The sequence below is a fragment of the Capra hircus genome, chromosome 17, assembly GCF_001704415.2.
Source record: "Capra hircus breed San Clemente chromosome 17, ASM170441v1, whole genome shotgun sequence".
In the NCBI taxonomy this organism is placed as follows: Eukaryota; Metazoa; Chordata; class Mammalia; order Artiodactyla; family Bovidae; genus Capra; species Capra hircus.
The window spans coordinates 5,995,354-6,009,537 of NC_030824.1; the positions used below are offsets into that span (position 1 = coordinate 5,995,354).

Here is a 14,184-nt window from a genome sequence, read left to right on the forward strand (position 1 = left end):
TTCACACAATTCTGTTTATATATATTTTCTCTCTATATAGACACGACTCTTCAGTAAACAGTAATAAGATATGTTGGCAACACTGAGAAAAGGTGAGCACTCCATAGATAAAACGACTCCCACGCATTTGATTCGGGGACACAAGGACACACACACAACGTACAGAGACCCAAACACACACAGTAAGCCAAATAAATAAGCATTGTTTCAAATCACAACCACGACGTTCTCTGGAACACCATGAGAGAAGGCAGAGAAGACATCTTGTGCTGTACTTTCAGACCAGTCTGTCAAAAAATAAATACGAATCGGAAGGTCTAGGACCTGGGTCCTGCTAAAATAACATCCTCTGTAGTGAAGAGTTGAATGGCAAAATAAAACTCTTATCTAGAGGGAAATTTCATACATGATCACCCGTCTCGGGAAGGCAGAGGGCCAGAGCGGGGAGAAGAAACTTGCACAGAGCGCTCTTCGGAAGCGAGGTCCATCTCTCATCCATCCCACCCAGGACACCCCACTTGGGAGGAAGTTCTGATGCAGCCGAAAGTGCTGGGTCCAAGGGAAGTGGCTTCACAAGCACTCCAGGCCTGGTTTGCTCAGGATGGGAGGACTGATGCGGCCCCTCTGTCAAGGTTTCAATGTGCTTGAGTCTCCTCTCCAAAATCCTACCTGCCATTCTTGGGAAGAGAATCCTTCTGGGACTCTCTCTGTTTCTCCTGACTCTGGTGCATTCTCTGAAGCAGAGAAGGGCTGGCACGATTGCTCTCTCGGGAGGACATGTAGGCAGGGTAAACTAGCTCACCTAGGGTCTGTTTAGGGGGTTGGTGACCCTTTGTGTGAAGACATGGAGGGGACCATTTCCAGGCTGGGCTGTGACCTGGATGCCAGTTCATTAGCTCATTTTTTTTTCCCCAAGGAGAATACCCGCCACACCCTACCCTGGCCAACCTCTGTCCTCCTCTCTTCCCTTTGTCCTGAGTAAGCAAGGGCACTTAAGGAAATGCCAGCCTCCTTGAACAAGTGGCTTGCACCAACACACACCTTCCAAGCTTCTGGAACTCCGGACCCAATGTAGGAAGGAGAGGCGAGGTCCTCCCTAGGATGAGAGGAAGGGGATGTGGGCTCTGCCCTGCCCGGAGCAAGGGCTCTGAGCAGGACCATAAAGAGGCCTGTCTCAAGCTTATAGACCCTTCTCACAGCCTTTTGTTGAAAGAAGAAAAAAGTCTCTCCCAGGGCCAGGGTGAGGAGGAAAAGATGAGAAAACACAACTGAAATCCCCGCTCCCAGGAGAGATGTGCAGAGGACCCCATGTGCCTTTTCTGAGTGGGGGAGTCTCAGGACACAGGTGGCTCAGATACAAAGAAAGTGGGAAGGGAGAAACACTTGCAGTCCCTCCTCCAAGCCAGTGGCTCTCAAACGGGGGGCTACCTGGCAATGCCTGGAGAAGTTCTGGATGTCATAAGGTGGGGGGGGGGGGTGGGGCCCGGGGGGCGGAGGGCGCTACTGGCATCTAGCAGGGAGAGGCCAGAGATGCTGCTCAACCCCCGACAGGGTTGAGGGCACAGGGCAGCATCCTTCATAGAAGAATTGAGCAGCAGAGCAGTGATCTGCTCCCAGCCACACTCGGGAACATCTCCAAAGCCCCCTTCAGAGCTCAGAGGCAGCCCCACAGACCTCTCCTATACCCGTTTCCGAAAAGTTCCCAACCCAAGTCTCATCAGACAAGACAGCTTGGAGGGATGGGAGGGAAAGGGGAGGAGACCATTCTGGAGACCACGAACAGAGATGCTCCTCTGCCCACCAACAACCCCCAACTCCCGCCAGGGAAAAATCCCAGGCTTGGGCGATCTTTGGTCAAACAAGAAAACGTAAGGCTGAACCGAAGGGGCAACCCCTCCACCCCACCTGCCCAGCGGCCAAAGTTGGGGTGCTTTCTCTTTGCACAGAAGTCCATGCTCGGGAACAGACGTCAGGACCTCGCTCCCCGGGCGGCTGGGAGGAGAAGCAGGCGGGACAGGCGGGTGGGCGGGCGGTGACGCGGCCCTCACTTGTTCTCAATCAGGGTCTGCACCTTGTACACGAGGTCCCGGGCCAGCTTCAGGACCTGTTTTGTGTTGTGTCGCTCGGCCATCTCTGCAAGAGCGGAAGGCAGAATCACATGAGCCTTCTCTTTGTCTATCCTTGGGCCACACTTCCAGCAGAGACCCTGAGAGGTCTCTGGGGCACCCCCATCCCCATCATCAACTGGCATCACCCCCAGAGTGGCTCTGGAAGCACAGACTTTGGGGACGGCCTGTGACTCCAGACCTCAGTTTCCTCATCTGTGAAATGGGAACCGTAACAGTACCTACTTCACGATGTTACTGTGAGATCAAACGGGATGAAGTGTGTTTGTTTAAAAACTGTGTGTCTGTGTGTGTTTAAAAAAATGTTCGGTCTTCTCACATCCTCCTACAGACACAATGACTGGGCACCTTTTAAGAAAGCAATGTTGGGCACACGGTGGATGCTTCAAAGCAGAGAGGAAAGGAAGCAACAGGAGGAGATGGGAAGGGGAGGGGAGAAAGCACAAATAGCCATTTTGTCAGGAATAACACTCAGTGATCAGCTCTTTGAAAAATAATAATCCTAAATTTAGACATTTGTCATAAAGAAATCACCCGGTAGGAGAGAAAGACACTAAGACCATGGTTCCCAAATCGGGTGCCGAGAGTACCACTGTGAACTCATGGCAGTTTGGGGGGAAATACAGCGATCCTCCACATGTGTTGAACACCGCATAAACTGCTAATGGGAGTGACTGAGTTTGCAATTTGCGCTCCTATCAATGGCTTTAAAGCTTTGCCAAAAAACCAAGTTTTCAGCAAGCAGTCGCCATGATAAAAGTATCATGTAAAATCACTGTGGAAAAGGAAGTGAAGGCGGTGAGTTCAAACTGGTTCCAAAATCTGAGCAGTTGGGCAAAGTCCAACAGGTGAGCACACCCATTAGAAACTACTTGTTTAAATATCAGTTCAGTTCAGTTCAGTTCAGTTCAGTCGCTCAGTCGTGTCCGACTCTTTGCGACCCCATGAATCGCAGCACGCCAGGCCTCCCTGTCCATCACCAACTTCCGGAGTTCACTCAGACGCGCGTATAGAATATATTACTTTCTTTTGACTTCCATGTGCTATTTTTTCAAATGGCTACTAAGTTGTTAGGATAGATATACTTATTAGGTGGTTTGGACTTAATTACTCAATAGTCACTGAATAGTCTGGGATGCCATGAAAATTTCACAGAGACGCTAGAGGCGCTATGAACTAAGAAAGTTTGAGAACCTCCATGCTAAGATATGAATTGCTTTGAGTTTTCAGTTACAACCTCAAACCAAAACCAATGTAGATGTTAAACTAGAAAGGATGGTTCGGTAAGTTATGAACAGGTGCTTGAGGTATATTCTGCTTTCTCAAAAATTATTATATGGAAAATGGTTTTAAAGATATCAAGTGGAAAAAAGCCTAGATGCAACTGGATTCTGTGATGGTTGTTGTTTAGTCGCTAAGTCGTGTCCAACTCTTTGCAACCCCATGGACTGCAGCCCACTAGGCTTCTCTGTCCATGGGATTTCCCAGGCAAGAATACTGGAGTGGGTTGCCATTTCCTTCTTGAGGGGATCTTCCCGACCCAGGGATTGTCTCTGGGTGTCTTCTGCATTGGCAGGTAGATTCTCTATAGCTTAGCCACCATATACATAAGTTTGGAAAAGACTGAATGAAAAAATAAACATTTTTAAATGAACCTGTTAAGTGCAACATGGTTTTCTGGGTTGGATCCTAGAGCAGAAAAAGGACATTGGTTAAAAACCAAGTGAAATCAAGTAAGCCTAGTTTAGTTGATAGTACTATATCAGCATTAATTTCTTTGTTGTGATGATACATGTATGAGGATCAGGTAACATGTTAACATTAGCAGCTGCTGCATTACAGGTACAGGAAACTCTCTGTACTATCTTTCAAATTTTTTCTAATAATAATAATTTTAATTATTATATATTATTTACATATAAAATATATTAATAATAATAACTAACAATGTTTCCAGTGTAAGGTCATCACTGGTGGCTTTTTTCTTTTTTTTGCTTTATCCAAAACCTTCTTTAGTTTAAGAAGATGTTTTAATAGTGATAATAGCAACAGCTTCTTTTTTTTTTTTTTTTACCAGCTTCTATTCAAAGCAACAGTTGTGAGCCAAGTGCCACGTGACTGATGGGCCTGACATCCCTGTGGTCTCATTTAATCCTCCTGACATCTCCGTGATGGAGGTGTCAGCACCATTTTATTCCCAAGGAATCTGAAGCCCGGAGATGTGAAGTCACTTGCCCAAGGTCACACACCTCCCGGGTGGCAAGACTGTGCCTTTTTCATGCCACCTTCCTGTGTCTGCTTTCCCTCCACAAGTCAACCCTCTGAAGCAGACACCCTCCGTCCTGTTCCCAGGTGAGGAAGCAGATGTTTAGAGAGAGGGGAAGTGACATGTCTATGGCACAGCTCGCTCCCAGCAGAGACAAGATTGACCCCTGAGCCTGATGTCAACACCTAGGCCCCTTCGGCCAGATCCCTGAGAGAAACACACGTGGAGCACTCAGCATTACAAGATGTCAACTCATCCACTGGGAAATAGCCACCGGAGGTGGGCAGAAGCCTCCTCCGTCCCCTTCATCTTGAATCAATCTCAGGGACTCTCCATCCATCCCTCTCCAGGACCCAGGAAGGGGCCCTCCAGAAGCCTGCCCCCTTCGGATGAGACCCTGATTACGTGGGTACCGTTAAAAAATTTGATGATGTCTGTGAAATCCATGTTGTTCTCCAAGATGATGTCACGGTAGACCTCCACCAGCGCCAGTGCGATGAACAGGACGTAGTGGGCGGATGAGACGTGTTTGGCTGCCCAGATGGTCTCCCAGACGGAGAAGACGTCGTCATAGATGAGTTCTGCCAAGACACCAACAGACACACATGCCCGGGGAGAGTCACCCACGGAGCTCACAGCGCTGCCCTCCCTCGAGAAGGGGCCCAGGCCAGCCATGCTCTGTGCTTCTGTCCCGGGGCAGCAGACAGAGCTCAGGCCAGGACGCGGGAGACCTGGGCACCATCATTTGACAGCAGCCTCAGTTTCCCCTTTCTGTGGAATAGGCTGGGCACACTAGGGGGGTTGCATGTTTCCAGCTCCAATACCCTGTGAGTGGAGGAGCCGCGCATGTGCAGATTTAGTTTTCCTTGACCTGTCCCTGCCCTGACCCTGGGCCGGTGTCCTGCTCTCTGCCTGCACCCTCCAGCTCCTCGAGCACCCGTGGGGTACCTCCCCTTCCCCCTGCACCCAGGCAGAGTCGGCTGCTGCTTCTGGGTCTAGTAAAGAGAGACAACAGAGTAAGGATGACGAGTAAGGCTTCCTGTGTCCAATAAAAATCAGCCTGAATCCTGGCTCCATCGCTTATGAGCAAGGTGACCTTGGGCCAGTTACTTCCCCTCCACGAGCCCTTCCTTTTCCACATCTGTAAGCGTGGTGATGTTGGTGGCGGAGGTTGCCAGCTCTTTCTCCAGGGGAATCTTCCCGACCCAGGAATCAGACCTGAGTCTCCAGCATCGATAGGCAGATTCTTTACCACTGAGTCACCAGGGAACTTCGCATGGTGTGATACCAGTAGTAATAAAGGACTGAAGAGACTTTCCTTGTGGTCCAGTGGTTAGGCGTCTGCTTTGCGATGCAGGGGACACAGATTCAACCCCTGTTTGGGGAACTAAGATCCCACAAGCCTTTCCACTGCAATGAGGAGCCTGTGCACTGCAACAAAAGATCCCACGTGTCGCAACTAAGACTCAAAACAGTTATATAAACAGATACAGAAATAAATATTTTTTAAAAGTAAAGGGCTGAGGAAATGGCTCAGCACAGTGCCTGGCCCTTAATAAACACTTTTATACAGGTTAGGGGATTCCCAGGTGGCTCAGTGATAAAGAATCAGTCTGCCAGTGCAGGAGACTCAGGAGACCCGGGTTGGATCCCTGGGTCAGGAAAATCCCCTAGAGGAGGAAATGGCACCCCACTCCAGTATTCTTGCTGGGAAAATCCCATGGACAGAGGAGCCTGGTGGGCTACAGTCCCTGGGGTAGCAGAGAGTTGGACATGACTGGACAATTGCGCACATATGTATGCATAGAGGTTAAATATTATTACCAGCATTATCCCAAATTGGTATGATAGCAATGCACTGTATCAGACATCATTTCTCAATCACATGGGAAAGATACTCCACAGGCTTCAGAGTTCTTGGCCTCTGATAAGCCACTTAACAGAATGGTAGGGAACTGGGCTTGGGTAGACAGATGGGGGCTCAGATCCTGGCTCTATTATGGCTAGGTCTGAATTTAGCTCTTCTCAGCCTTAGTTTCCTCATCTGTAAAATGGGTATTGTGACAACACCTACTACACAGCGTCTCTGCAAGATAAGGTAGGTAAATTGTAGTCAGAACTCAACAAATAGGTGTTACTCGTCCAGTGGCTTGGCCCCAACACTTCCCAGCCTCACTGCTGTGGTATCTTGTCCCCCTGGGATTCTGCTACAAAGAGTCTGGGACAAGGTCCCAGTTGGAAGTGTGTACCTCGCTTGAAATCCAGCAGGAACCAGCGGTAGCAGAAGTAGAAATGAGTGTAGTCCCCGTTCTGATGCATCAACTCAAAGAGCTCTGAGTCCAGGATCTGTCAGAGGAAGAAAGAAAGGCATCAGCCTCCCCGGCAAAGGCTGGGCCGGGGGGACAGTCGAATCATTGATGCTACGTCCCCATACCAGACACCACACAGCCCTTAACAACCGGGTGGAGTTTAAAAATGGCCAAAGAATCTGAAGTGGAAGTCAGTCTGACGCAACCTAAGCCAGTCTTCCTCTAAAGAAGATATGCAAATAACCAATATGCACAGGAACCATGCTTACCATCATTAGTAATTAGGAAAATGCCATAATGAGCTACTATTTCATGCCCACTAGGGTGGCTATAATAAAAATGACAGACAACAAAGGGCTGGGAGGATGTCGAGAAACTGGAACCCTCGTGTGTTGCTGGTGGGAATGTAATATGGTGCAGCTGCCGTTTTACTTGTAGGTATATCCCCAACAAAAATGAAAACCTACGTCCACATAGAGACTTACACATGAAAGTACACAACGGCGTTCTTCATAATAGCCAAAAGGTGTAAACAACCCAAGTATCCATCAGAGGACAAATGGGTACACAAAATTGGTCTGTCCATGCAATGGAATATTCAGCAGTAGAAGGAATGACGTATCGATACATGCTACAACAGGGACAGACCTTGTCAACATTATGCTAAGGGGAAAAAGCCAGACACAAAAAGCCACATATTGTGTGACTCTGTTTACGTGAAACGTCCAGAACAGGTAAATCTACAGAGACAGAAGGTAGGCTAGTGGCCGCCAGGAGCAGGGGAGAGGGGTTGCTGTCAGTGGTGCTGGTGTTTGTCGTTGTTTAGCTTCTAAGTCATGTCTAACTCTTTGGCGATTGAATGGACCCGCCAGGCTTCTCCGTCTATGGGACTTCCCAGGCAAGAATACTGGGAAGTGAAACTCACTCAGTTGTATTCAACTCTGCGACCCCATGGACTATATAGTTCATGGGATTCTCCCAGTAAGAATACTGGAGTGGGTAGCCATTCCCTTCTCCAGGGGATCATTCCAACCCAGGGATCGAACCCAGGTCTCCCGCATTGCAGGCGGATTCTTTACCAGCTGATTTCCTTCTCCAGGGGATCTTCCGAACCCAGGGATCAAACCTGCGTCTCCTATGTTGGTAGGTGGATTCTCTACCACTGAGCCATCAGGGAAGCTCAGGGGATAGAGATTCTTTTTCAGGGTGATGAAAGTGTTCTGAAATTAGATAGTGATGATGATTTCACACCTGTGACTATTCTAAAAACCAATGAATCAAACATTTTTTAAAAGCAAATTTTACAATATATGAATTTATCTCAATAAAGCTCTGCACGTGTGTGTGTGTGTGACAGAAAGAGAGAGAGAGAAATATACTCAAATATTTCTTTGCAGTCTGGAGGAGGAAATGGCAACCCACTCCGGTAGTCTTGCCTGGGAAATCCCATGGATAGTGGAGCCTGGCGGGCTACAGTCCGTGAGGTCGCAAAGAGTTGGACACTACTTGGCGACAAAACCACCACCATTTCTCTGCAGAAAAGGACCAAGACCCTCAATGTCCTGTTAAGGGCAAGGACCGTGTCTTGTTCATCATTGTAGCCACAGTGCCTGGGCCAAGTAAATGCTCAGTAAGAACGAACCCAGTGGAGTTGACTTGAGCTACTGAATAAAGGTTAAGTTGAATTGAGTTTTTCAGTTTAACTCAACTGGGCTGAGTGAAGTAGGACTGAGTTACTGAGTTAATTTAAACAAGGAGTGGCTATTAAGTTGGTCTGTGGTCCATCGTGTTGAGCTGGAATAAGTTATGTTATGGAGAAGCACAAGGTCACACCTGGATTAGCGACCTCATGTTGGCAAAGTGTGTGTCCATGGCGCCCCCGTGGGGGAAGTTCTGATTCATCCTCTTCATGAGCTCGGTGAAGCAGCTGAAGGCGAGGGCCTCTGGGGAAAGAGTACAGGAGAAAGAGTCAACTCTGCCACTGCCCGAGGCCCCAAAGTGATGGTCCGAGGGTCTGAGCCAGTTCTTTAAGTCCACAGGCAAATAAGAAACGTAAGGAAGTGGAGCATACGGATGCGCACCATTTCAAGGGATGCTCGCCAATCTTTCATTATGTACTTCCCACCCGAGAGGTGTTGAAATAGAGCATCCTTTCTTTAGGAAACAATGGTGACAGCAAATGCTCTGTTTTAAAGATCCCTATTTGCTCTAATAAAAAGTTGACAATATTTGGTCCCAAACATCTTGAAAAAAATTCTGCGGGGCTCATGAAATTCTCATGTCTGAGAACCACTGCATTAAAATAACAATTGTCAATACTGGAAGGGTGTTTGCAGGTGTTATGCAAAGGTAGGGTCAGATAACTTTGGGAAATGCTACATAGAGAGTGACTATACATACGAAGGAAAAAAACAGGCTCTGAGCACTTCAGTAATTTAAAAGATCTATGTTGGGAATTGCCTGGCGGTCCAGTGGTTCGGGCTCCACGCTTTCCCCACTGAGGGCGTGGGTTCAGCCCCTGCTCCCGTGGCCGGGACTCCACACTTGCACCAATGAGGGTGTGGATTCACTCCCTGGTTGGGGAACTGCTAAGATCCTGCAAGCTGCATGGCACAGCCAAAAAAAAAAATCCGTTTCATACTGTTCAACCCAGTGTTTAAAGAATAATTTGAAAACAGTACCTATTTTCTCTTAACGCCAAGTAGCTTTAGAGAAAGTTATGAGAAGGTTACCCAAGTCACCACAGAATCTTGTTCATTTTCTTTATTTTTCAGAACAGTTTAGATTTACAGAAAAACTGAAAAGAGTGTAGAGTTTCCATATACCTCACACCTAGTTCCCCCCATTACTGACAACTCCCATGAATAGGTACATTTGTTACAGTTAATGACCTACTGATGATACATAATTAACTCAAGCCCATAGTTTTTTTACCTTTTGGCCTTTGCCGTTCCAAGAACTCATCTAAGAACTACATTATATACAGCTGTCATCTCTCCTTCAGCTCCTCTTGGCTATAGCTGTGACTCAGACCTTCTTTGTTGTTGGTGACCCTGATGGTTATGAAGAGTGCAGGCCAGGTGTCCTACGGGATGCGTCTCTATTGGAATTTGTCTGGTGTTTTTCTCATGATAAGATTGGGGTTATGGGTTATTGTGAGAAAGACCACGTGGGTACGGTGCCGCTTGCATCATATCACATCAAGGGGGTATAGTTTTGATGTGACTGAGGACGGCGGATGACCTTGGCCACCTGCCAGAGGAGGTGTCTTCTCCACTGCAGGGCTTCTCTTTCACCTCCCACCCTCTTCTGCAGGGAACTTTCTGGAAAGAAGTCACTATGCTCAGCTCTAAGAGTTGGGAGTTACACTTCTCATTTTTAAACAGCTTTATTGAGGCTTGCCCACCGTGCGAATTCACTCTTAAAATTCACTCTTTTAAATGTACTGGGTTGGCCAAAAAGTTTGCTTGGGTTTTTCTGTACAATGTTCTGTATGACATTACAGAAAAATCCGGGCAAAATTCTTGGCCAATCCAACACAATTCAGTGGTTTTAGAATAGTCAGAGTTGCAAACCATCATCTCTATCTAATCTCGGGACATTTTCATCACCCCCAAAAGACACTACATATCAGCAGGCATCACCTATTTTCCTCTCCTCACAGTGCCTGTCAACCATGAGTCTATTTTCTGTCTCTACAGATTTACCCTTTCTGGAAGCAACCTTACCATGATGTTGCTAATGTGCCCAGCTTCTCAAATGTTCCTGAAGCCAGTTTTCGTACCTTACTGGTTTCCTCATTAATACACTGAATAAAATCTTTGTTCACTTTATTTGTATGTGAGAGTCATGTAACCTTTTTAAAATTACATTTTATCGGTTCTGAAGGTCATCCACTGAGCTGTTTGAGGGGATTAATCCAGTGGAGACAAATTAAGTCCACTTGCCTGCACATCTTTCCTTGGTTTCTGAAGTGAGTTTTGGGTGGCAACAGAGCTTGAACTTTTCTAGCCCTCTAGTTCTTTTTTTTTTTTTCTATTGATATTATATACTTGTTTTTATTTCCAGTTTGTATACCTTCAACAAATTAATCTGACTTGGCGATAGCAATGGTTGGGGATTTGCTTTTATAGTTAACTATCTGGTGAGTTCTGTTGGGTGTATAATGAAAGTCTGTTCTCCGTTGGGTGAGAAATAACAAAGAATCCAATTTTATGGTCTTTTTTCTTTTTTGCTTTGTTTCCTTTTGGGGGATCTGTTTGTCTATTTGCAATCTCAGATCAATTAAGAATCACATGCTCACTGGAAGAAAAATGACTCAATTTTTGTGTTTCGGGCTCACTACATTCAGCAACATTTTAAAGTTTTTGGCGTACAAATCTTGTACTTCTGTTAAATTTATTCATAAATATTTTACTCTTCTAGAGGCTACTGCAGATGGAATTGCTTTTCTGTTCTCATTTTTAGATTGTTCGTTGCAATAGTATAGAAATATAAGTGACTTCTGTATAAGTCCTATATCCTACAACCTTGCTGAACTTATTAGTTCTAATACTTTTTTGACTCCTTAGGATTTTCTGTATGCAAGATCATGCCATCTGCAAATATAGATGGTTTTATTTCCTTTCCAATCTGGATGTCTTTATTCCTTTTTCTTCAGTAATTGTTCAGGATAGAGCCTTTTGTGGCAGAAGTGGACATCTTTGTCATACTCTTGATCTTAGGTGAGAGGTATTCAGAATTTTGTTGACATCACTTTGTCAACAAAGGTCCGTCTAGTCAAGGCTATGGTTTTTCCAGTGCGCATGTATGGATATGAGAGTTGGACTATAAAGAAAGCTGAGCGCCAAAGAATTGATGCTTTTGAACTGTGGTGTTGGAGAGGACTCTTGCAAGTCCCTTGGACTGCAAGGAAATCCAACCAGTCCATCCTAAAGGAGATCAGTCCTGGGTGTTCATTGGAAGGACTGATGTTGAAGCTGAAACTTCAATACTTTGGCCACCTGATGCAAAGAGCTGATTCATTTGAAAAGACCCTGACACTGGGAAAGATTGAGGGCAGGAGGAGAAGGGGACAATAGAGGATGAGATGGTTGGATGGCATCACCGACTCAATGGACATGGGTTTGGGTGGACTCCGGGAGTTGGTGATGGACAGAGAGGCCTGGCGTGCTGCGGTTCATGGGGTCACAAAGAGTTGGACACAAATGAGTGACTGAACTGAACTGATTCAGAATTTCATCACTGAGTATTAGTTGTGGGTTTTTCAGAGATGTCTTTTATCATGTTGAGTAAGTTCTCTTTTGTTCTGAGTTTGCCGAATTTTTTTTTTTTATGAAAGGCTGTTGAATTTTGTCTGATGACATGATCATGTGACCTTCCTCCTTTATTCCATGAATGTAGTGAATTGCACTGATTGAATTTCATATATTGAGTCAGCCTTGCATTCCTGGGATAAATCCCATTTGATCACAATATATAATCCTTTTAATATCTTGATGGATTCAGTTTGCTAGTGTTTTCTTGAGGATTTTTACCTTGATTTCATAAAGGATATTGGTCTGTGATTTTCTTTTCTTGTAATGTCTTTGTCTGGTATTGCTATCTGGGTACCAATAGGGCCTCATATAAGGACTGCACCATAGGATGAGTTGAGAAGCGTTCCCTCCTCTTCTATGTTTTAGAAGAGTTTATGAAGTGTTGGTATTCATTTTTTATAAAGTGTTTGGTAGCATTCACCAGTGAAGCCATCTGGGCCTGAGATTTCCTTTGTTTTCATTCATGTTTATATAACCAGTGGCTAGCAAGAGCTTAGATGGGTGTCAGGCACCTGGAAATAAGTGTTGGTCAATGTAGAATAAAAGAACTTTTTATTTCACCAAGACCTTGATGTGTTCACTGGACAGGTCTTCTGAACCCTGGCACTGCCTCAGTTTATGGGGTTGGAAAGTGAGGTTATCCTTTCTTCTCTGTCATGAGAAGGAAGCCACATCCCCAGGCTGAGGGCAGGGAGGGTACACTCACCATCATCCAGGATGACCAGCAGTGGGGCCAGGAGGTCACACATGCCCTGGACATAGCCGACCTCAATGTGCTGCCAGATGTAGCTGCAAGAGACACACAGGATGGCCGGTGATGGCGCCCACAGTCTGCCTCTCCAAACCCACTCCTTCTTTCCTCTCACCCTGCTTTGGCCCTCATCTCTCACCTGGATCAACTTCCTCAACCACCCGCCTATTCTCCCATCCTGTCTCACTCTCTTCAAGCAGCCTACGCAGCCACCAGGATGACCTTCTTAAAGCTCAGGAACCTTTATAGGCTCTTCACTGCCTCACCGGGCAATGTCCAGGCTCCTTCACTGGGGTTGCCAGGCACCTATTGCTTCCTCCCAATCCCCCTTCACAGTCTCACACTTCTCAGGACTTCTTCCCTTCCCGCTGCACTGAGGTACTTACCTCTGTACAAACAAAGCACACATTCACGCGCCTGTGTTTCTGCCTGAGCTGTTCCCTCTGCCTGGCATTCTCATCTGCTTCTTAATAATCATGACTACTGTTTACTGAGCATTCACTGTATGCTCTGTCCACTATATATGTATTTATCACTGAATTCTCAAACTAATCATATGGAAAAGCTACTATCATTATCGCAGTTCACAAATAACGGGAATAAAGCACAGAGAATTAAGTGACATGCGCCGAGTCACACACCTTATAATGAACAGCAGAGAAAGGATTTGAATCCAGGGGGCCTCACTCCATTGCGTGCGCTCCCCAGCGCCCGCACCTGCGCCACCCATTACCCATCTCCGACAGACAGCCCCGCCCCCGCGCCAACGGCCCCGCCCCCGGTCCCCGACAGCCCCGCCCCCCGCCCCGGCCACCTGCACATGATGTTCCGCAGCTTCTCCAGGTTGGCGGGCGTGAAGTACCAGTAGTTGCGGTCACACCTCTGCACGTCCTTCTCGATGCGGTGCAGGTTCACCGTGTACAGGTCCAGGAGCTCTGGCTGCGGGCCCCCAGGAGGGGAGGGAAAGAACAGTCACACCCAGCTCCTCAGGGGAGGAAAGAACAGTCACACCCCAGCTCCTCAGAGGGGAGGAAGAACAGTCACACCCCAGCTCCTCAGAGGGGAGGAAGAACAGTCACACCCCAGCTCCTCACAGGGGAGGGAAAGAACAGTCACACCCAGCTCCTCACAGGGGAGGAAAGAACAGTCACACCCCAGCTCCTCAGAGGGGAGGAAGAACAGTCACACCCCAGCTCCTCACAGGGGAGGGAAAGAACAGTCACACCCAGCTCCTCACAGGGGAGGAAAGAACAGTCACACCCCAGCTCCTCAGAGGGGAGGAAGAACAGTCACACCCCAGCTCCTCACAGGGGAGGGAAAGAACAGTCACACCCCAGCTCCTCACAGGGGAGGGAAAGAACAGTCACACCCAGCTCCTCAGAGGGGAGGAAAGAAGAGTCACACCCCAGCTCCT

The 14,184-nt window shown here is 47.1% G+C and overlaps 1 protein-coding gene across 3 annotated transcripts in view; it reads right to left on the reverse strand.

Moving 5' to 3' along the window:
- SGSM1 (small G protein signaling modulator 1) overlaps nt 1–14,184 on the reverse strand; it is a 75,091-nt gene continuing 60,907 nt past the window's right edge. For 2 of the 3 annotated variants that reach the window (XM_018061074.1, XM_018061073.1), the window contains 6 exons: nt 13,585–13,709; nt 12,726–12,808; nt 8,535–8,644; nt 6,642–6,738; nt 4,806–4,973; nt 1–2,133 (listed from right to left, as the gene is read on the reverse strand). In XM_018061074.1, the coding sequence (XP_017916563.1) occupies nt 2,045–2,133; nt 4,806–4,973; nt 6,642–6,738; nt 8,535–8,644; nt 12,726–12,808; nt 13,585–13,709 (672 nt within the window). In that variant the 3' untranslated portion in view covers nt 1–2,044. The remainder of the gene's footprint in view (nt 2,134–4,805; nt 4,974–6,641; nt 6,739–8,534; nt 8,645–12,725; nt 12,809–13,584; nt 13,710–14,184) is intronic. The other variant, XR_001919364.1, reaches the window with a different exon arrangement.